Below are 23,174 nucleotides of genomic sequence, written 5' to 3'. Positions count from 1 at the left end.
AAGGAAAATCTGGTGACTGGCATGAGGAAGTTGCTCTACCTTGGGTCATATCTTAAAGTCCATTACCCCCCCCCACCCCCAGGAGAAGGCCAGTTTTTACTTATTTTTTAAAAAATCCTCACCTGAGAATATATTTTTATTGATTTTAGACAGAGAGAGAAAGGGAGAGAGAGAGGGAATGGGGGGCATTGATGTGAGAGAGAAACATTGAGCCATTCCATCTCATAGGGGCCCCGACTTGGGTCTGAACCCAAAACCTAGGTATGTGCTCTGACCCGGGACCAAAGCTGCAAACTTTTTGGTACACAGGATGATGCTCCAACCAACTGAGCTGCCCAGCCAGGGCCAGTTTTCACCTTTTTGGCAAGGTGGAGGTAGATTAACTGGGGATAAGAGTACTTGTTGGCAACAATTAAATTCTTAAAAAAAAGATTTTATTTATTTATTTTTAGAGAGGGTGAGGGAGGGAGAAAGAGAAGGAGAGAAACATGGATGTGAGAGAAACATCCGTCTCTTTCCTCTTGTACATGCTCCAGCCAGGGACCCAACCTGAAACCCAGGTGTGTGCCCCAACTGGGAATCCAACCAGTGACCTTTTGCTTTGCAGGATGACTCATGGGCTACGCTGGTATGGGCCAGAAGTTAAATTCTTATATATTGTTCTTCATTGCTGGAAGTACTGACCTGGTAGCCAGAAGAAGGTCAATTTTATTTTATTTTAATTATATTTTGTTGATTATGCTGTTATGTTGTCCTGATTCTTCCTCCCATGCCCCCCTCCATCCAGCAACCCCCACTCCCTCAGACCATCCCTACAACATTGTTGATGTCTGTGGGTTTCGTGGGTAAGTTTTTTGGCTACTCCATTTCCCATATTGTACTTTACACCCTCATGACTATCCTGTAACTACCTATTCGGACTTTTTAATTCCCTCACCTATCCATGAATTTGTCTGTTCCAGAAGGTCAATTTTAGAAGGAACATCTCCTCACCAGGAAAAGATTTACTGACAGGAGGTGACAAAGGAAAATGGGTGGGCCTGGTGCTAGAGCGCACTAGGGTGTCCAACCCGTCGGGGATGGGTATGAATGCGGCCCAACACAGAATCGTAAATTTACTTGAAACCTTTTCTTTTCTTTTGTTCATCATTTAGTTTTCATTAGCGTCTGTGTATTTAACGTGTGGCCCAGAGAGCCAAAAGTTTGGACACCGCTGGTGGTGACTGGTGCTGCTTCCGGAAAAGCAGAAGTCGCAGGACTAGGAGAGGTGGGAGCGGGTGTGCCTGGGAGGAGGCTCTGAGTCAGGGAGCAGGCAGGATTAAGGTGTAAGAGGTCGGCACTGGTAAGGTGTTTGCCACGGGGGTCCAGGAGAAAAAGAGGACGGGACCTGGAAATCCGACCCAAGCCTCAGTAGGCCCAGTCGGAAGTATCCGTTGGGGCCTCCCAGTGTCCACCGGATGGCCCGACCTAGCCTGGGATTGGTCCTTACCTGGAGGACGGGAGCCTCGAGCATGCGCAGTTCGCCCAGCGGGCGTGCCGGAAGTGCTGCGCTAGGAGCCTGAGGTCGGTGAGTCCCAGGGCACTGTTGGAGCGGCGGGGGCTTCTTTTGCAGGAAACAGGATTTGGTGAGGGAGGGAGGAGGTTATTCCAGGCAAATGGAGGTTTGCGCTGCCATAATGATCCGGAAGCCACGGATGTGGGGCTCCGGCCAAGGGAGGCGGAGATTGCCCAGGACGCTGGGAGAAGGCGACCGGTGGGCAGGCCACGGGAAGTGTACTGAGTCCGGCGCGGTGCGGGGGGAGGGGCGAGGGAGGCGGGCTCGATGGGCGGTTGCTGCCAGAGGTGTAGATCCAGGGACGATGGCAAAGGGTCAATGAGTGAACGACTCAAGACCTGTGCTCGGTTTTCATCGTCTTTATACCCATTTCAGTGCTGGCCTGATTTTTCAATGAAGAACATTGAGGCTCAAAAAGGGGAAATGCCTTGTTCTAAGACTCAGAGTTGGGACGCGGGTCAGCCGGGACTTGAGCTGAGCCTCTTGATTCTAAAGCCAATCTGGAGCTCCTGTATTGGAGGTTAGGCGGCAGCTGAATGGTCTAGAACAGGGCCAGGGAACTTTCCCTACACAGGATCAGATAGTATTTTCCGCTTTGTGAGCCAAGAGGCGAAATCGAGGGTATTATGTAGGTAAGTACATAATACAAGAAGAGATAAAACAAAGGAGGTGAGGGCAGGGGGAGGAGGGCATTGGGGCGGGGATAAATGGTGGTGGAAGGAGGCTTGACTTGGGGTGGTGAGCATACAGTACAGTGTGCAGATGATGTGTTGGGGAATGGTGCCCCCGAAACCTGCATGATTGTGTTACTTAGTGTCGCCCCAATAAATTCAATAAAAAGGAAAAGATAAAACATTCTATACATTTTTATTGACAGAATTAAAAACTTTATTTTAAGGACACTAAACTTGAATTTCATAGGACTTATGTGTCATGAAATACTTTTGATTTTAAAAAACCATCTAAAATATAAAAACCTGTTTTTGTTCAAGGGTCATACACAATCAGGCAACTGGCCAGATCTGGGCCATGGGCCATAGTTTGCCAACCCCTGGCAAACTCTGCTGTCCAAGGCAGTGGCCACTGACCACATTGGCTACTGAGCCCTTGAAAGGTATCTGGCCCAAATTGGATGTGCTATAAGTATAAAGTCTACGATAGATTTCAAAGACAGTGCAAAAAAAACCAAGTAAAATAATTTTCTATGTTGATTACATGTTGAAATTTTAATATTTTGGATAGATTGCACTAAATATTTTATTAAAATTAATTCATCTGTTTTTTAAAACGATTTTTATTTATTTTTAGAGAGGGGGAGGGAGGGAGAAAGGGGGAGAAATGTCAGTGTGAGAGAGAAACATCTATCAGTTGCCTCTTGTATGTGCCCCATTTGGGGATCGAACCTGTAACCCAGGATGCCAGAATGTGCCCTGACCAGGTGAACTGGTGACCTTTCACTTTGCGGGACAATGCCCAACCAACTGAGCCACACCAGTCAGGGCTCACCTGTTTGTTTTGACCTTTTTGTTAATTGTCTAATACTTTATGAGAAAATGTTAAACTATACATGTGTTTGCATTTCTGGCTTACATCGTATTTCAGTTGTATAGCCCAGCTTGGGACTGAAGCTTGGGGGGAGCAGGTATTTGGAGGGGGGCCTCTGGGAGATGATTAGGTCATGAGGATGGAGCCCTCATGAATGGGACTAGTGCTCATATAAAAGGGACCCTAGCCAGCACCCTCACCTCTTCTGACACTGAGAGAAGACAGTTGTGTATGAACCCGGAAGTAGGCTCTTACCAGAAACCAAGCCTGTCGATGCCTTGATCTTGGACTTTCCAGGCTCCAGAACTGTGAGAAGTAGTGTTTGTTTATAAGCTTCCCAGTTTTTATAGTATTTTGTTACAGCAGCTTGAATGGACTAAAACACTCCCCTTCTCTGACCTTTGGTTTCCCTCTCTGTTAATGAGGGGTTTGAACTTGACCTTTGAAAGTGATCATCTCTTGATCCTTTTCTAGCCATTAGGGACTAATGTACTAGAAGACTGGGATGAAATAGACTACTGCTGGAGGCGGTTGTGACCAGGAAGTGAGGAGGTTGTCACCCTCAGTGGGATGGTTTTCTCCTTGAGGGAGGCAGACGCTGTTTGCCTACCACTTGCCCCACTTTCCTTGCCAGGCCTGGCATTCAAGCCCTTCACCTGGTGGTTCTGGTCCAACTTTCCAGCCTTACTGCCCATCTTGCCCCATGCATGGAGTGGGGGTCATAGCCACACATGGATGCTGTTCTGCCCACTCCCCCTCCTTAGTGTCTCTCATTGACCTTCTTTTCCATCCCCACTGCTGGACTGTCGCTGCCCCAGTATTCACTGACTTCCTGTTTCCTGTGAATAAAAGGAACTCCTTGTTGTTGGCGTGTAAAGCCCTGGCCCAGCAACACCGTCTCAGCTCCTCTGTCATGTGGGGCTACTTACAGTTCCCTGAACAGTCTATGCCTTCTCCGCCTGTCCCCCTTCTCCCCCATCTCTGACTGGAGAGCCCCCAGTCAGTCAGGGCAGCCCAGGTGCCTGTCTGTCCTGTGGGAAGGCTTATCCTTCCCATCTACCTCTACAGCTGGGTCCAGTGCCTCTCACAGGTCCCTGTCCTCCTGGCCCCCCTGATAGAACATTCATCTCACCATTTGGCAAGCCGGTTCAGGTCCAGGGCAGGCCTCTGATGGTGGGGCCAGTGGGTTATCCAGGACAGGCGCTTGGTGACGTGCCCTGAAAGGCTGGCTGGCTGAAGGAAAGCTTTCCTCCAGTGTCTCCCTTCGGTGTCATTAACACACAGTAGTTGAAAGCCTATTGCGGTGAAGCCTTGGCACACAATTTGTCTTTGCCTTCCTCTGCAAGCAGCTAAGCCCATTTTCTTCTGTCTTTAAAAAATTTTTTTATTTTTCATTTTATTTTTTAAGATTTTATTTATTTATTTTTAGAGAGAGGGGAAGGGAGGAAGAAAGAGAGGGAGAGAAACATCAAAGTATGGCTGCATCCCATGTGCCCTTTCACTGGGGACTCTGCCTGCAACCCAGGCATGTGCCCTGACTGGGTATCGAACTGGTGACCCTTTGGTTCACAGGCCAGCACTCAATCCACTGAGCCACACCAGCCAGGGCTTTTTCTTTTTTTTAAATCCTCACCCGAGGATATGTTTATTGATTTTTGAGAAAGAGAGAGAGAGAAACATTGATCAGTTGCCTCCTGCACATGCTCTGGCCAGGGACCAAACCTGTAACCTGGGTATGTGTCCTGACCAGATATTGAACCTGCAACCTTTTGGTGTACGAGATAATGCTCCAACCCGGCCAGGGCTGAGCTCATTTCTTAGTGTCCCTTGTAGTAAGGCGAGGCCACACGACAGCGTTCTTGCCAGTGTGAGTGGAAGTGGAGTATGCCCCTTCCAGGCCTGGGCCATCAATACTCCCACACTAGTTCCTCCCCACACGTTTCCTCTGCCAGCTGTGTGCATATGACAAGGCCAAGGGGATGGTGGAGCCACAAGGTGGGTCCTGAAATGACCACGTGGAGGACAGCCACCTCTCTGGCTTGAACACCCACCATGTACTGGTATCTTTAAGGAATAATCTTCTACAGTGTTTAGATCCGTTTGGTGCCACCCTGGCTGATACTCATGTTGTCCCAACCTGAGGGCAGAATAATGAAGGCACAGTCTGGCTTAGATGGCAGGTTGAATAGGGGAGGTGAGGGAGAGAGCTGACCCACCCACGTTCTGGCTGGCACAAGTGGCTAGATGGTTGAGGCATTCATTCTCTGTGGCCATGAACCCTGGCAGAGGGTCTGGGCTCTTGGGACAAGCTGAGATTGAGGTGCCTTGATGATGGCAATTCAGTAGCGATAGTTATGCCTGAGGGCTTAGAGCTCAGGAAACAGTCTGTCCTGAGCGGTGTGGATGGGTGTGAATAAATTAGTGAAGCATGGGCTTGTGGAACTATAAACTGAGATCCTAACCCACAACCTGAAGAGTCTCCAGGGCTGAAACTTGAGGGGCACTGCTGCCTCTCAGAGGGGAGCTGGGCATTTGTTTTACAGCCTTTTCTGCCACCTGGTGTGCAGAAGTGGGTCCTAAATCTGCTCCTCCGCCAGTGCCCAGTGCCCAGAATGCTTTATAACAGTGAGAGGCCAGCCCCAGGGGCCTAGGAATGTGAAGTTTTAAAAGCTCTGAAGGGGATTGTGACATGAAGGCAGACGGCACCTATCTGTGCTGTGGCCAGTGTCGGCAGCCTAGTGGGCTCCTGAGGAGACTGGGAGCGTTAGGTCTGTGCCTGAAGCACATTCAGTTGAGTCTGATTCCAGAAGGGTGTCCTGGGTTCTCTGATTTGCCTCTGTTGGGCAGAGGCTGCCTTTGAGACTCAAACTTGGCATAAGCGGCTGTCACAAGAATGTGACCTTGGGGTGGGGGCCCACCAGCTGGTAGAGCTTCTCCAGAACTTCCAGGTCTGTTTTGAGGGTTGATTTGAGACACATAGGGGAGCTCGGTAGGGGAGGAGTCTTCCCTTGGATGCTTCTATGGTTACCGTTGGTAGTTGTCCCAGCGGCTCTCATTTCTACCTGCGACCTGCCAGCCACTTGGCACACCTTCTCCGATCCCTGCCTCAGGGCAGAGGCGGGTGTTGTCATTCGTGTTTAAAATGAAGAAGCTGAGCTTCATAGAGGCCTAGTTCAGGACTGATACCTCAGATGTTTTCCATCAATGAAAATGAGTTTAGGGGCCCAGAAGTAAGATGGTAAGACCTTGTGGGGGCTGGGCTGAGCAGGGTGGCACTTGCCACACCAGCTCGTGTGGACAAGTGGGACTGTGTCATTTAACAATTTTCCAAAAGTAAGTGGAAATAGAACATTTTTCTCTCTTTTTTTTATTGTTCAAGTACAGTTGTCTCCATTTTCACCCCATTACTCCCCCGCCACCCCAACCATTCCCACCTCCCACCCCTTTGGCTTTGTCCACGGGTCCTTTATACATGTTCCTTGATGACCCTGCCCCCTTTTCCCCCATTGTCCTCTCCCCCCTCCCCTCTGGTCACTCTCAGTTTGTTCTTTATTTTTATGTCTCTGGTTATATTTTGCTTGCTTGCTTGTTTTGTTGATTAGGTTCCACTTATAGGTGAGATCATATGGTATTTGTCTTTCACTGCCTGGCTTATTTCACTTAGCATAATGCTCTCCAGATCCATCCATGCTGTTGCAAAGGGTAGGAGCTCCTTCTTTCTTTTCTGCTGTGTAGTATTCCATTGTGGGAAATAGAACATTTTTTTATCATACTTCATAAATGTTGGCAAATAATTTAAGATGTTGAAAACATGGTGGGTCAAGCAAGCACCTCTGAGTCAGGTTTGGCCCATAAGGAACCAGTTTGTAACCCTAGGTGAAGGGATCTTTTATTCATTCTTCAGGTGTTGAGGTGCCTGCTGGAGGCATCGGGGTAAAGGGGACAGACCCGGTGCAGGATCTCATTGGCCTGTGTCAGTATTGTGTGATCTACACTCTTAGAGGGGCAGTTCCTTGGTGTATCACCGAGAACTTTTGGAGGAAGTGGAAATCTGATGGATGTTATACTAGTCCACTAGGGCTGCCGTAACAAAGCACCACCAGATGGGTGGTATACAACCACAGAAGTTGATTGTCTCACAGTTCTGGAGGCCAGAAGTCCAACATCAAGGTGTCAGCCGGGTCCCGTGCTCCCTCTGCAGGCTCTAGGGGAGAATCTGTTCCTTGTCTCCCTCCTAGCTTCTGGTGTTCTGGTGTTCCTTGATGTTTGCTGGTGCTATGGACTATGTCCCCTTAAATTTGTATGTTAAAACTCTAATCCCCAAGGTAATGGTATTTGGAGGTGGGGCCTTTGGGAGGCAATTAGGTTTAGATGAGGTCATGGGTGTAGGGGCCTCGTGATGGGATTGGTGAGTGTGAGCGGAGGCCAGGGAGAGCTCCCTTCTCTTCCCTGACTGCCAAGTGAGGACACGGTGAAAAGATGGCCATCTGCAAACCAGGAAACAAGTCCTCACCAGACACCAGATCTGCCAGTGCCTTGAGGACTTCCCAGCCTCCAGAACTGTGAGAGGTAAATGTTTGTTGCTTAAGCCACCCAGTCTAGGGTAATCTGTAAGAACAGGCCGAATTGACTAGGACACTGGGCTTGTAGATGCATCTACATTCCAGTCTCTGCCTCCGTTATTGCATGATGTTCTCCTTGTATATACAAGGCTCTGGGTGTCTTCTCTTCCTAGAAGGTGCTAGTCTAAGAGCCCACCCTACTCCAGATTGACCTCGTGTTCATTACATCTGCAAAGACCCTCTTGCCAAGTAAGGTCATATGCACAGGCTCCAGGAGTTAGGACTTGAACATATTTTTGAGGGGCTACACAGTTCAACCTACAACAGATCTGTAGAGTAGGCAAATGAAACGTGGGAAAGAGCATTCTAGGTAGAGGGAACAGCAGGTGAAAAGGCACCTCTAGAGGCAAAAGGGTACAGTTGAGTTCCAGGAAATAAAAGGAATCAGCACAGCTGGAGTGAAGTGTGGGCATAAGCTGCAGCGGGGGGCGGGGAGGGGGTGGGTGGGGGGGTGGCCCAGCCAGGCCTCACAAGCCATGTGGAACGGTCAGGCTTGGCGAGGCTGCAATTAGAGACAAACCCCATATCTTAGCAGATTCCTTTCTCGTTCATGTCAAGTGTGACATGGGCTGAACAGCTCTTCATAATGTAGCTGTGCCATCAGAACATATGGTCTCCAGGGGAAGGGAGGTCTGGGGGAGGCCCTGGCCTCCACTGACCAGGCCCAGAGTGACCCTTCCACTCACAGACCACACAGCAAGGGGGTCCAGCCGAGCTGGGGGTGGATTTCCATCATTGCCAACTGTTTCACTGGTATTCAGGGTTAGGATTTCATTCTCAGAGCAGCGGGAAGCCAGCCAGGGTTTTCACACAGTGTGTGACAGTTTTAGAAAGTTTCCTCTGGCTGGAGCCAGAGTCAGCCCTGAAGTGGGGGAGCTGGAGCTCGTGGAGCTGAGTGGGAAGTGGCCGAGGTGGGAGCTGGCCACCACCATCACAGCATGTTTGTAGTTAACTCCTGCAGCTTTCACCTTGTAGGCTCAGCCAAAAGTGAGAAAAATCAATTCATGTAATTTTAAAACTTTGAAAGTGCATTTTGTGCCTGTCCTCTTTATGCTAGGCTGATGGTTGTACACGTTCTTACACATTTATTGCCCTACAGCCTGAATGCTCAAAACCAGGGGACTGTACTGGACATTCTCTGGGCCTCTTAAGTGACTTTCAGTGGTAGTTGGGTTCCTTGCTGATTCGAGAACCTCATTGTCATGGAAGATGCCCTGTCCCCTAGGTCTATAGCTGGGACCCAGTAACAAGAGTGGAGATCTTTGTGTCAAAGGGACTTTCTGGTGTTTGCAACATCCCAGGGCCCTGCCTCTGTCAGAAACACCCCTGGATGCAATATAAAAACATTCTGGGCCAAAACTTACCCCACACTGGTCTGCAGTCCTTTGTAGTTTATAAAGTGTTTACTGAGCCATTACTTCATTTGAGCTTCAGAATAATTAAATCTGACACAGGATCTAATTCAGACCAAGTTACTCAGGAGCTCGGAGACCCCTTGGCCTATACCAGCCAAGAACCCTGGAAACAATGTGGAGTTGGAAGTGCTGGCTTTGTGACCAGTTTTAGATGTGTGATTTCAGCATTTTCCTGTATAAATTATGGATAAGTACACACAAATTATTTTGAAGCCCCAATCAAGCCATGTTGGTGAGAGCATTTTGCAAGCTGTGAAACATGGTCTGAATGTTGTTATCCTCGAACTTGACATGTCATTAAAAGTGTTTCCCAAGTTGTGCTAAAGGAATCCGCGTGAACAAGGACAGATTAAGTGAATTTGTGTCCCCAGGAGTTAGGTCCTGTGACTACATTTAGACTATTTAACTTTGAACTTAGGTAATCACTTGAATTGTCTTCATTGTGGGGTTCTGGATTTCACTGCAAGCCTTACTGGCAGATCAATACATGACTAAGGTTTTATGGATATATGTCAATTCGTGTTGAAACCTAGCCTGAAGTGGTCAGGTGGGCCTTGTAGTTGAAGCAGAGGGCATTTGATCGTGTAGGGGTTGGTGCCCCAGCTCTAGTTGATTGATACCTTGGGGAGAGTGCAGTGCTGTGTAGCCAAATCTTCAGATTTTCTAATGTCGATTATTTTTTGCGATTGTAAAATTGTCACATTTTTCATTCTCACGGCAACTCCTTGGCTGGTTGGATAAGGGAGTACACTTTGGCCCCAGGCTCTGGACTTCGGTGTCCTCATTTACAAATTGGTGATGGTACCTCTTTTAACAGGGCTGTTAGGAGACCAGATGAGAAAGTAGACTGCCTAGCCCACCACACTGGGCCTGGCTGCAGGAATCTCGCAGGGAAACTGTCAGCTACTTGTGTCCCATTGCTATTGGTAATCCTCAGGCTTCCGAGGTTGTGATCTAGGTCCATTTGGGACTCTTCACCCACATATGGAATCACAGATTATGCAGGCCTTTCGAATTTGGTGCCAAGGAGATAATATTAAGGGGTTTTGTATATAAGAAACAGAGACCGCCCCCCCCCACGATGATTTCCTGTTAGTGGTATATTTTTCTTAAAAACTAAATTTCAGCAAAAATAAGTGAATTAAGCGAATTTTTTTAAAGCAACCAAAAGTATAAACGCGGTGCTAATCGTCAAAGTGGTGTTCGGCGAACTAAGATTGGGGAACAACCATGGTTCTACCGTTTCTCCCGCCACAACCTGGTCACCACGGTTGGCACAATATCCCCGGAGGACTCCTCCCCCAGCCCGCTTCTTGCTACTGTGGGAGGCGGCAGAAAGGGCGCGAGCGCGGGGCTCTGACGGGACCAAGGTCAAGGGGGAGGGCGGGCTGCGTCGCAATCCCTCGAGCTTGCCTGGGGGACCCTATGCGCCGGATCTCATCCGCCCGGGCTCTGTCACTGCCAGCCGGACGGCCTTGGTTTGTGCGACTTATTCGAGCCCACTTTACTTTTCTGGGAAATGAGAATGGCCGCGGCTGTCAAAGCTGGGACTGGGGGCGCTGGAACGAGAGACGGCGGCCTGACAGGACAGAGAGTACGACTAGGGCCTCACGGCCTACGACAAGACCATTTTCCAATTCGGCAACGCTTCGCCGGGCCCAGGCTCGCGCGGGTTCTAAAATGAGGACAAAGCCCGCCCGGCTCTAGCGTTCGCGCGCCGACGAGGCCAATGGGACGCCGGCGCAGCGTTGAATGACGGGAAGGCGCAGCCAATGAGCATGCGTCTTGTTGCGAAGTGGACCCCGGCTCCGGCATTATAAAGAGCGCCACGAGTCGGTATTGTCAGGCGGCGGCGCTGCGCGGGCCCGGGCGAGACTTGGTCGGTGGGTTCCGTGCAGCGGTGGTCGAGAAGGAGCGCGCAAGGTTGCGGCGGCTCCGTCAGCGGAGGGAGGGGAAGCCGGGCAGCGCGAGCTTGATCGCGGCCGAGCCCGCCGCACCTTCCCGGCGGGTGGGGACGAACGGGCCTCGCGGCCTCACCGGCGGCGAGGTGAGCGGCCGGGCCCGTGGGCGGCGGGCGGCAGGCGGGAGCCGCTCCGGCCTGACCTGTTGTGGCCGCTCTTTGCAGGAGCCGCTGCGCCCGGGTCTAACATGTCGGAAGCGGGTGAGGAACAGCTAATGGAGACGACGGGTGCCACCGAGAACGGGCACGAGGCCGCCCCCGAAGGCGAGTCGCCGGCCGGGCCCGGCACCGGGACCGCAGCGGGCGCTGGAGGCGGGAGTGCGGCTCCCCCGGCCGTGAACCAGACCAGCGCCGAGGGCGACCAGATCAACGCCAGCAGGACCGAGGACGACGCAGGGTAGGTGCGGCCCGGGCCGACCGGCCGCCGCCTTTGTTCCGGGGCCGCCTTTTGTTGGCGCCACGCGGCGGGGGGAGGGGCGGGCGGCCGGCCGGGGCCTGCTCGGGCCCGAGGACCGGTCCTCCGCACCTGTCTGTTGCGTCGCCGCTCGCGCTGGAGTTTGCAGGAGTTTGTTGGGTCGACTTTGGCGCCGCCTCGGGGCCTCTCGCGCGGGGCCGGGGACGGGCCGGCGCCCGGAAGGGGCGTGCGCTGGGACCCGCGGCGGAGCGGGTCTGGGCCGCGCGGGGCCTGCGTGGGCGGAGTTGGCGCGCGCCCGTGCCGCGTCCTCCCTCTCCTCCGCCTCCTGCCGAGGGCGGAGTTACGGTCCCTGCACCCGGAAGCCGCGAGTTCTTGAGAGCGAGTTTTCGGAGGTGGCGAAGGCTGTCAGGGACGATGGTCTTTTGATACGTGGTTGTTAACACAAATTGCTTCCGTTGTGATCGCTCAGAGCCTGTACCCCTGGCCAGGTTGTCCTTCCTTTCCCTTGCCCGGTCTGGGGGTGCTGTCTCCTGAAGCTTTGTTAGGATCAAAGTTGACATTGGGAGGGTAGTGGACATTTAACACCTTGCAAAAGTAGAGCCCTTACGATTTAAGGGGTAGACCTTTGTTCCGGATGGCGGCTTTATTTATTATAAACTCTTCATCGAAATCTTTGCCAGGGCCTGTCCTCCTAATATCACAGCTTTCTTATAAGACTTGTTGCCATGTGTCTCACCCTACTATTTCAGAAAAATGTTCGTTGGTGGCCTGAGCTGGGATACCAGCAAAAACGACCTGAAGGATTATTTTTCCAAATTTGGAGAGGTCGTTGACTGTACAATAAAAATGGATCCCAACACTGGCCGGTCAAGAGGGTTTGGGTTTATTCTCTTCAAAGATGCAGCCAGTGTGGAGAAGGTAAGCTGGGTACCTCGTAGCAGCAGTGTATTCTAAGGAGGACACCATTCTTAGAGCGTGATTAGTTCGTGTGTTCTGCACGTGGTTGAGCGTTTTGGAAAAAGAAAAGCAGTTTTGTGTTTTTGAAAAATTAAAAATACAGATTAAGTGGGTTAGTGAGTATGTGCTGGAGTGGTCCAGGGAGATGAGAGTGGACATTTTTTGCCTTTCTTGTGCCTGTGCTGGACACTGCAAACACTTTATTGTGAGGACTGGAGAAAAGTCCAAAGTTGCCATGAGACAGGCATTATTTTATCTCCATTTCTCAGAAAACAAACTAAGGTTCCGAAGTTTAAGTAGAAGAACTCACACAGCTAGTGAGGTGGTGGAGTAAGGGTTCCAGCCCCTATGCTTAGTCTCCTCCACTGTACTTCTGGAGCTAGGCCTTCCTAGGTAGGAAGAGGAGGGGTGTATAACATTGGAGAAGTGTGGCGGGTGGTGAGGACTGATTTACATGTTAATGTTTGTAGGCTGGGTTGGAAAGTCAGGTTGGTGATAGGGTTTGGAGGGGATGAAACATTTTGTGTACGTGTTTGGGGGTTTTGTAGCTCCAAGAGAAGGACCTTTAATAGGGTCATGGTGCTGAGTTAGAATCCAGTTTCCTTCCTTTGGAACCAGGTCCTAGATCAGAAGGAGCACAGGCTGGATGGTCGTGTCATTGACCCCAAAAAGGCCATGGCCATGAAGAAGGAACCTGTAAAGAAAATTTTTGTGGGGGGTCTGAATCCCGAAGCCACAGAGGAGGAAATCAGAGAGTACTTCGGCGAGTTTGGGGAGGTGAGTGTGGCCTGCCAGCTGCCCTGAGGCAGCGGTCTTCCTGGTCCTTGACAGCCTTGGCTGATTGGAGCACTCCTCAGCAATCCTTCTTTATCATTCTCTGGCCGTTAGGGAACTTTACCCTGTGGGCCCTGGGGTTGGGGAGATACTGGTCCTGAGCTTTGCCTGTGTTTGCAGATTGAGGCCATTGATCTTCCAATGGATCCAAAGTCACACAAAAGACGGGGCTTTGTTTTCATCACCTTTAAAGAAGAGGAGGAACCTGTGAGGAAGGCTCTTGAGAAAAAGTTCCACACCATTGGTGCAAGTAAGGTAAGGTGTCCCCAGTTCTGTGTGTCCGCCCTCTTGCTGAGGGAGGGCTGGGCCTTGCAGGTGTGGCTTAGGGGTTGAGCTGCCTCCAAGAGCTCTCCAGGGTAGTGAGACCTCATTGTTTCTCTGCAGCATCTGCTGCCCTGATTGTGGGACAGATGGTCCTGTCCTTCAAGGAGCTCCTAGTCTGGCAGGACTGGCAGTAAAAACAGGATGTGAGGAAGGCAGGCTAGGAAAGGTGGCTTCTTTGTGATGGAGCAAGGGTGCCAAGAAATCTCTTTGATTCTTGATATAAAGCTCTAGAGATCAAGATGTTTCTGGCTCTAGAGTCTAAGGTCTGCAGTTCTCAGAAGACTAGAATTTCTGCCATTCACTGATTTTTTTCCCCCTTGGTGGTGAGCTCTTTCCTGCTATAGAAGCTGTAGCAGAGCTTTTCTCTTTTCTTGTTGCTGTCACACAACCAAGTCTTTGTTCATCTCCATCCCCTTTGTACACTGGTTTAGTCAGCTCATCCCAGCAAGATCCTTCCCAAAGAGCTCCCAGGGTCCTGACTCACTGATGTCCAGGGCCAGTTTTGCCTTCAAATAAGCAGAAGTGAGAAGTGCAACCGTTACCCCTGAACTTTGGTCTGGAGGGCGGGGTATTGCTTCAGGTATTCTCTAGGTGGCTTTTGGGAGGTAGGGCTGTGGCTTACTGTGGACAGGTAGGGTGGGGCTCCTGGAAACTTCAGTGTCCTGATTGGGAATTGAGGAAGATTGGAGTGGGCTGTTAAAATGAGATTGGATTCTAGGGGCAGTTGGATAAAGATGTTGCCCATCAGTTGTTAGCCCAGTGGGTGGTGACACAGAGGCCTTTTTCTCTGTGCCACAATGAGAGATGGGCAGGAGGAGCGTGTAGGGCAGCACTAGGCAAACTGCTGGCACTGGGTCTTGAAATAGTGTATTTGTACATTGGTCTAGTAGGGTAGAACACATCAAGTTGCATCACTGATGGAGGTAATTTGCCAGTTCTTTATAGGAGTGTGCTCGCATGGGGACGTCTTATGTAAAAGGTTTTTATACTGGTCTTAGTTGGGAGTGGAGTATGTACCGGAGTACTTGGTTTAAAAAACACACTTTTGATTTCATTGGGAGCACCGGAAGGTCCCTGACCCTGCCTCCATCTATGGTGGGCAGGTGTTTGAACAAAGAAGAAACCAACTCTAGGCCCCAAGGGGACATAAGCTTTTGGCCCATCCCAACAGCAGACCAGGGGTTGAGGGGAGGGGTGGAGGTAGCAGTGTGGCCTCAGCAAGCCCCACCCTGAGCCTCAGTGGCTTTCTTCTGTACATTGGAGATCATGGGCACCACTGTACATTTGAGTGGGGTGCTTCATTTTTTCCTGTAAGAAAGTAAAATAAAATTAGAAAGTCTTATTCTTATCCTTTGAGGCCCCTCATCTGGGAAGCCTCCAATCCCCTTGCCTAGTAGGACCAAGGTGGTACCAGATCTGACATTCGGTGTTTTACTATACCGAGCTGGCTTTGGCCCAGCTGTTCCTCTCCTCCCAATTGTTAGATGTGGAGCTGCCCCAGGGCTGTCCCCTGCAAACCTAGGTTTCTGTCCATCATCCCCAGTACAGTCTCTGGGGAAAGGTTTGAGTGAAAAGGCCCTAGTATGGATCTTGGTCTGTCTAGGTTTTAGTTACGGTTCTCAAGAGATTGTAGCCCAAATGTGGTTTCCCATCCTAATATGTTTCGTTATTGAAAAGATGGATCATATCTGCCATCCGAGCGTTTGTAAATGGAGGTCTTTGTGCACAGTCCCTCTCCTGAACATGTCCCAGTGGCCTGACTGCCTATCTTCTTGACTTTTAGTGTGAAATCAAGGTGGCTCTGCCCAGAAAGCTCTATCAACAGCAGCAAGGCTCCGGCCGTGGTGGAAACCGCAGCCGAGCGAGCCGAAGCAGTGGTGGTGGTGGTGGAAGTGGAGGTAAGTGAAACCTGGATGCACATGGGTCTGGGTTCTCTGCCTGCATGGAGCTTCCGTGCCTGTCTTGGGGGCTCACTCTGGCCGCTGGTGTGGCAGGGTGGGCAGGAACAGGAATGGCTCTCCTGGGTATCCAGGCTGTGCTGCTGCTGGTTGGAGGAGAAGAGCCCGTATTTTCCATGCGACCTGGTGCCTCAGGGCATTGGGATCATTTGCTTCACCCAGGAGTAAAGGGCCTGATGGGCTCTGTGGCTGTCCTGAGTCTTGGTCCACCCATGGGTGGGTGGGCATATAAGGTAGGGCAGGGCTGTGCCAGGCGCTTCATCTCCTTTCCCATCCAGGCCCCTCTGGCTCCAAAGTCTGAACTTTTAACGCCAAGCTGCCAGGGAGGGTGGGGGGTGATCAGAAGGTGATTTGAGTGAGAGTGAGCTCCTGCCTCTCTGGCCCTGAGTGAAGTTAGTGTTCAGTTCTGTCCTGGCCTTCAGCTCTGTAGAGCTTGGGTCTCGAGTGCAGGGCCCTGTATACCAGGACAGCAGCCCCTTGGCTTCTACCTCTGAGCTGCCATAGTAACCCTGCTACCCACAGGGCAGGATTTCCTCCATCCTAGCTCCTGCATGTGCTAAATGGTCCATGGGCCCCTGTGCCCTGCTCCCCCCACAGGTCAGAGTCAGAGTTGGAATCAGGGCTACGGCAACTACTGGAACCAGGGCTACGGCTACCAGCAGGGCTACGGGCCCGGCTATGGCGGCTACGACTACTCGCCCTATGGCTATTACGGCTACGGCCCCGGCTACGACTACAGTAAGTAGGAGAGAGGGAAGCCCACCTGGGAGGCAGGACAGACAGTGCAGGGGCCAGTGGCAGCAGGGGCTTTTGGAGTCAGATGGGCTGGGCTTTGTGGCCTGCCCCAGGGGTGTTGGCCCTGGTGAGGATTTGAGCCAAGCGCCTGGCACAGGGGTAAACGTTCAATAAATCTAGCTGCTATCATTGTTATTCTTGTCCCTAGGCCAGGGTAGTACGAATTACGGGAAGAGCCAGCGACGCGGTGGCCATCAGAATAACTACAAGCCATACTGAGGCTTCGGCAGGAGTGCCCGACTGACCGCACATGCTTTGTTTGGGTATTGAGTGAACACAAACAATTATGTACCAAATTTAACTTGGCATACTTTCTATGGCTTGTTCCATGTGCATCTTATTTAAAATTTCCCCCCTGGAAATCACTTTCCTGTTGACTATTTCCAGAGCTCTAGTTGTTTTAGGCAGCGTGTGATGTCTCAGAGACCAGAGCGGCATTGTGGGCTGATTGTATGACCGGCTTACCCCAAACCAGGTGGGAGGGTCTGTTTCCTGCTGCTGCTCTGCAGCCTGGACCTGTAGACCCTGGTTGTAAAGAGGTCTATCTTAGGAAACCAGTGTCACCTTTTTTCACCTTTTAATTTTATATTATTTGTGTCATACATTTCCTGTATTGGAAGTGTTAATTTTACTGTACTTTTTGGTACCTTTTGGGAATCTAATGTATTGTAAGGTATTTTACACGTGTCCTGATTTTGCCACGACCTGGATATTGAAGCTATCCAAGCTTTTGAAATAAAAATGTAAAAACCCCCAAGCCTGGGTGAGTGTGGGATATGTGGTGAGAGAGGACAGGGCCACGTGCTCCCGAGCTTTCTGAGCTCCATTATCTTTCGTGACCAGCAGCATGCTGTCAGGCATAGCCACCACCTCTCCACATCCTCACTCAGTTTCCTGTAACGACTGGGCCTTGCGTCGGACTTGGGCCCTTTTAAAGTTAGGAAATGTCTTAGAGGTTTAAGGCAACTTTCATGGAGGTGAGGATTGTGCAGCAGGGATGTTACTACCCCCAGGGCAAGTGATTCGTGCAGGTGATTGGGAAGACCTATCTTAGCAATGGAAATGGGGTTCTGTCTTCAAGCAGGACAGTGAACCTACATTCAGGGGTACCACCTCCTGGTTGGCAGACCTCAAGTCCGGTGGCGAGAGGTGGTGGGGGTTCTGGGTGGACAGAGCCCTGTAATAAAGGGAGTTTGGTCTCCCCTCACTCCCAGAAAGAAAGCTGAAGCTTGGCTTCTAAGGAGTGCATCAGGAGCCCAGCTATGGCCCACTTACCTAGGGAAGGACATGGCTTGGCAGGACTGCCACAGGGCTGGGACCTCAGTGTCTCACAACTTCTCAACTTTTCTTCCATGTCTGAAAAACACCCCCAAGGTGCCCAAAATGGTTAACTTTTCTGCTGAAGGCCCCTGCTGCCTTCAGTGTCTGAAGCCTCTTGGATGGCAGTTGGGAGATTGGCTTACCAGACAGGCCCTTGATCCCCGCCCTTTATCTGTGTGTGTGCCACCAGCTTCTCTGGTCAGCACCCATTTCCCCAAAGGAAAACCCCAATCCTCATATTCCCTGAGACATCCAGACTCAACTGGAGGCTCCTCTGTATAGGACACCTAACCCAGTTCTGTGTCTCACCCAGGTCTTGTACCACCTGCAGTTGTCTGCAGTAGGGATGGCCCTTAGCTCCTATGCCCTGGGGACTGCAGTGAAACAGCCTACACAGGAGAAGGGTCTTTGCCTATTGTGGGCCACCCCACAGAACGCTGCGTGCAAACCCAGTCTTAGTGCACAGGCATGTCTGATTTGTAGAGATCTTGCGAGTGGATTCAGGGGAGACTGCCTTGACCTTGATGTTCCCAGGTGACTGGGAATATGGGGAGAAATTTCATTTTGTGTTCAACCTGTGTGCAGATTCCAGCCACACTAGCTGTTGGTGACCCTTATTAGTTCAAGTAAAACAAAGTTTCTGCCATTTACATTTCATAGTGACTTTCAGGCCACTCGAATGAGCTATAGTTCTGATGGCTGGGCTCATGAGCCCAAGCCTTGGTTTCCTTTGTCTTGCATCCCACAGTGGAGCCTGCTCGGCTGGATGGGTGGTGGCCTAGCTCCCACCTGCCCAGGACTAGGGGAGGCCTGGACCAATAGCACTCCTCTTCACTTTAGCTCCTTGTTCCCTGCACTGTCCAGAGGACACCTGGCCCAGCCACGGAGACCCTCCCTGGTCACGCTGGAAGGTTCTGGTTACTGGCTCCAGCTCTAGGGATGTGGTCTGCTGTCCCTTGGGCTTCAAGCTCACCTGTTAGGATGGCATCCAGCTTTGCCACCACATGTTGTACATTGTCCAGGCTGAAGCACATCGGGGGCTTAAACTTCAGGACGTTCCTCCCAGGGCCGTCAGTGCTCAGCAGAATGTGATTCTCCTTCAGCCTATAGGACAGGACACAGCAGGGCCCTTCACATGGCCTCCAAGGCCTTCCTCAGCCTGGCTTTGGCCTTTGGCCAAAACTCCAGTGACATTGCCCTTGGAACCCTCCACATGTCAGTTCTCCCCTTGGACAGGGCACTGACCACCCCCTGCAAAACTCATGCCCATCCTTTGTGGCCTGGTCTCAAAGGCCTGCCTGGGGTGCCTTCCACCTGACCCGCTGCTCCCAAGAGCAGGGGCCTCCTCTCATCTATTCCTGGAGTCCATGTCATCTAAGCTAAGGCTAGTTCTGGGGCTACAGTGTGGTTCCATTTTATATGTAGTTTTTTTGATGTGTGTGAATTAACTTTAGGTGGATGGGCATGTCCACCATTACAGAGCAGTCTAATGAACTCCATGCACCCCCCACCTGGCCTCAGTAGCTTCCCTGCTCTACACACAGGCAATCTTGAAATCCCAAATAGCACTGTCGGTTCTGATTTCCAGTTCTTTTTAGGGCAACGTTACCCTAATGTTATCACTGGTACCTAAGAATCATTTTTAATATTCCACATATAATACTTATAACCTAGGAAGGAATTTTGGCCACTGAGAGAAGAGGTCTGATGTGATTGTATTTACACTTGACCCCCGACTCTTTCTTTAAATTTGTTATTTTGAACCATGGTGTCCCTCAGTCTGTCGTCTTGCTTTCTCCCATCCTGTTCTCCCTGGCACTGTGGCTGTGCTAGGAAGAACAAGGTCAGGACTTGGAATTGAGCTCTGCGCTGTCCCCCCGCCCCCACGCTGGCAAGGTGTGTGCAACTGAGACACCCGTCACTGGCCTGTTTCCTCACCGAACTGGAGAAACCACCAGGGTGGCTGTGCGAAGTCAGGCTGGGCCTTGGATCTAACTCCCCACTTCCTACCAGCCATGCTGGATTCCTGAGTCTGGGGGTGGGGGGATGGGGTGAATGGGCAGGTACGCCTGACCATCAATTAGTAGGCAGAGACTGGATGGTTGCTTAGGAGGGGTGAGTCCAAAGCTGCGTGGAAGGGAAGATTTTGCACAAATTGTACTGTTTATGTGAATACCAAACAATGGTACACATTTCCCAAGGGTTTTCTGAGGTGGGAGTAGTGAGAAATGGAGATACAGGGGCAAAACAAGGGGGAAGGGTCCTGAGGCTGGGGTCCTGCTTGGGTCCAAGGGAAAGAAATGTGAAATGGGTTGGGTGGGGCGGCTTCTGAGTCTGGAGGTGCTGCTCCATCCAGACAGCCCAGCCAGATGAAGAGCAGGAGCCCTGTCTCCCTGGTCCCTGGCACAGCTCTGGAGAAGCTGCTTCCCTCGGGCAGCCAGGGTCTGAGCCCGGGTAGCTCTGGCATCTTGGCAGAGGTGGTGCTCAGACTGGCAGCGGCCCATTCCCATCTGAAACATTTGCTGCCAGGCATGGGGCACAGAGCTGACTGGGCCGCTTTCTCTGTCTGCAGACCTCAGTCAAGGGGATGCACGGATTGGCCTCCCCTTCCCCCTTCAGAGGTCCAGAGTGCCCTGGAACACAGTGGATGGAAGGAGAGGCAAGAGGCAGGCTCCTTTGTCGGTCAGGGCCCTACACACTGCAAAGGCAACTGGTTTGAAGAAAAAGTACCTGGACACCAAGTAGTCAGCCTCTTTGGTGGCTGGTGTCCTTGTGGCCTCATCTTTGATCAAATCCACACCAATGAAGAGCCCGACGCCCCTGGAGCAGAAGGCGACATCTCAGGAGGCCAGGCCTGAGGGGACCATGGGCCTTGCCCTTGCCCTCTGCCTGGGTCTCAGCCAAGCCCCATCAGAAAGTTCACCGGGGCTTGTACCTCTGCCTCCTGGGGAGACAGGGCCACAGGAGACGTGGTGGCGTGCGTGTGTGACAATTCCAGGAAGTAACTGCAATGGGGAAGGGCCCTTGCCATGGATGGAGGAAAGGGTGGGGGCCAGAGCTACTTTTTCCCCCTCCCGAAAGTGCTATTTTGGGCCCTTCAGTCTTCCACTGTGGAGTGGGGAGTAAAGCTCCCACTGTCCCAGGTGGTCAGGAGGTGAGAGGAGGAGTGACTCTAGGCCTCTGGCAGATGCTAGGTTAGCGGGTAGTGACTGCTGCCCCAAGCCTCACCTGATGTCCCCGATGATGGGATGCTTGGCTTTTTGCTGCCTGAGAAGCTCCATCAGGAAGCTGCCCACATGGGCAGCATGAGCCTGCAGCTGCTCCTTCTCCAAGACATTCAGGACGGCCAGCCCCACTGCACAGGACACCGGGTTGCCCCCAAACTGAGCCAGGGGCAAAGGGTGTATCAGACATCCAGCAGAGTGAGCCATGCCCAGGGAGGATGAGGGCACTGGAATTGCCCACACACTCCAGGGCAAGTGACAGCACAGGCTTGAACAGTAAATGGGGTTCTGGGGGCCCTGTGGGCTATCTCACCTTTCCAGGTGCTAATGTGACTCCCTCAGGGCAAGTGCTCCCAGGGTGCAGTAGGTGCAGTAGGAGCCCTGAGAAGCTGCAGAGCCAGAGGAAACATGGTGTGGGCATGCCCAGAGCTGGTTTTCGTCCAGAGCCATTAGGGTCCTATCTCACAGGCTGGGCCCAGCCCCGTGTCAGACCAGTATCCGTTACTTCCAAGGAGGACTGAGCCCCATGCCAGAGTCACCCCAGGAAGCATCTGTATGGTCCGAACTCGTGGGTCTGCTGGACGAACCCAGGACAGATTTTAGGGCACAGACTACAGCTGACCGAGTGTGAGCCATGGTGGCCTGAAGATGTATTTTGCTTCACTTTGTGTGGCATTATTAAAAGTTTTGAATTGGGTATGAATACTTAAAATTAAAACAACACAAAAATAATTTTTGACTTAACACCTGGCTCATCTGGCTACCCTGGTATTGGCTGTTCCCTTCAGGTACCCTGGGTACTTGGGTTCACTTCCTCCACCTGGCCCTGCAGGTGGTCTGAGTGGGGACTGGAGAGAGCAAAAACAAGTGTTTTTCCTGCAAACTTTTTTTTCCTTTTTGTTTTGTGTTACACCATTTTTTTCTTAAACTTAAAAAGGACCTAACTGAGGTATAGTTTACATAAAGTAAACTGCATATATTCAGAGTGCATACAGTCATCCATCACTTAAGGACATGGATACATGTGGTGATTTTGTCATATGAATGTCATAGAGTGTACTTACATGGTATAGCCTGTAGCTCTGTAGGGAAAGAATTGGTTGAAATATCCCCATGATGAAAGACATTAACAGGATAACAAATCACCATTGAATAACATGTATACCTCCTGTACACATAGGAGAGACCAAGGAAAATGGAATAAGTCACCAAAATGGCCGGGGCCACCACCTTAAATACCATCTCTAGTTGAAGACAAAAAAGATGATGGGGTGGGGGTGAGGGTGGGGAGCCAGTTAAGGGAGGTGACCAGGAAAAGCACAGTAAAAGTGGGTAAGGCTGTTACTTAGACTTAAGTTACTTCTTTCTGCATTGTTAAAGAGTTTCTAGAGAGGTAAGGTCATCCCCCTGTTGGTACAGAGAGGGAAGATACCCTTACAAATGGAGATTTCCCTTATAAATGTAGTTACAAATGGTCACTTCTACCTGGTTTTCAGAGCTTTTCCCCAAATCTGTTTCTTAAAATTAGCCAACCTAAAATAATCCTTATGCCAAAGAAATGTATTTTGGGATGATAAATTCTGTTCCCCTATAGCTCCTAGGCTACAAAGCTGGCATTACTGTACTGACTATGGTAGGCAGTAGTAGTACAGCTTTAAGAATTTGTGTAATAGGTTTGTTAGCACTACTATGACACTCACTGGACTGTAGGCATTTTGCAGCTCCATAATCTTGTGGGACCACCACCCTATATGCCATAGACATAAAACTGGGTCCTATGGAAAAGTCACCTTAGTGATCTGATCATAAATTCCTAACTGGGTAAGTCATGCCCCAGGCCTAGAAAGTTTTTGTTTTAGGCCTGTAACTTTAGTAAAAGGTTTACCTTTGCTTTAAGCCAGCCCTATCCATTGTTTCTGTGTAACTAGGTTAACTTGCTTTTGAAACAAACCACTCAAGAAAGCATATAACCTTGTTAACTATCCTGTAATCCAGTCCCCACCTTGCTTTCTCCCACCTTCATGAAATCCTCCTTAGTTCCCTCAATTCCAAATTCATAAAAGAAGATGCAAAATGCTATTCTTAGAACCACTTTTCTCTGTTGAGATCTTGCTTCTGGGTGTATCCTGTTTGGCTCACATAATTTTTTCCTTTGTTATTTTAAATTTTTATCAGTTATAGTTGACATTAAATATATTAGTTTCAGGTGTACAGCATAGTGGTTAGACATACATAATTTTGGCTCAAATA

General features: G+C 50.7%; 2 protein-coding genes across 10 annotated transcripts in view; one reads left to right on the top strand and one right to left on the bottom strand.

The window, feature by feature from the left end:
* The first annotated feature begins 1,508 nt into the window (after positions 1-1,508).
* HNRNPAB (heterogeneous nuclear ribonucleoprotein A/B) lies at positions 1,509-20,445 on the top strand. 6 transcript variants are annotated; one of them, XM_045821973.1, is made up of 8 exons: positions 1,509-1,563; positions 11,263-11,494; positions 12,262-12,430; positions 13,088-13,246; positions 13,424-13,558; positions 15,411-15,525; positions 16,183-16,323; positions 16,529-17,137. In XM_045821973.1, the coding sequence occupies exons 2-8, from the start codon at positions 11,286-11,288 to the stop codon at positions 16,597-16,599; spliced, it is 999 nt and encodes a 332-aa protein (XP_045677929.1). In that variant the 5' UTR covers positions 1,509-1,563; positions 11,263-11,285; the 3' UTR covers positions 16,600-17,137. The 6 variants fall into 6 exon arrangements, with proteins under 6 accessions (XP_045677929.1, XP_045677923.1, XP_045677918.1 ...); XM_045821967.1 differs by having other exon boundaries at positions 1,531-1,567; XM_045821962.1 differs by lacking the exon at positions 1,509-1,563 and adding an exon at positions 10,907-11,020.
* The window catches only part of PHYKPL (5-phosphohydroxy-L-lysine phospho-lyase), a 23,451-nt gene continuing 14,826 nt past the window's right edge, over positions 14,550-23,174 (bottom strand). For 2 of the 4 annotated variants that reach the window (XM_045821946.1, XM_045821951.1), the window contains 4 exons: positions 20,929-21,083; positions 20,431-20,520; positions 18,674-18,804; positions 17,272-17,736 (listed from right to left, as the gene is read on the bottom strand). In XM_045821946.1, coding sequence (XP_045677902.1) covers positions 17,585-17,736; positions 18,674-18,804; positions 20,431-20,520; positions 20,929-21,083 — 528 coding nt within the window. In that variant the 3' untranslated portion in view covers positions 17,272-17,584. Of the gene's footprint in view, positions 14,936-17,271; positions 17,737-18,673; positions 18,805-20,430; positions 20,521-20,928; positions 21,084-23,174 lie in introns of those variants that run through there. The other 2 variants (XM_045821947.1, XM_045821953.1) reach the window with 2 other exon arrangements.

The sequence above is a fragment of the Phyllostomus hastatus genome, unplaced genomic scaffold, assembly GCF_019186645.2.
Source record: "Phyllostomus hastatus isolate PE091 unplaced genomic scaffold, TTU_PhHast_1.1 phas_contig_150, whole genome shotgun sequence".
Taxonomy (NCBI): domain Eukaryota; kingdom Metazoa; phylum Chordata; class Mammalia; order Chiroptera; family Phyllostomidae; genus Phyllostomus; species Phyllostomus hastatus.
The sequence above is the reverse complement of the archived record's forward strand: the minus strand, read 5'-3'. Positions and strand labels throughout refer to the sequence as shown.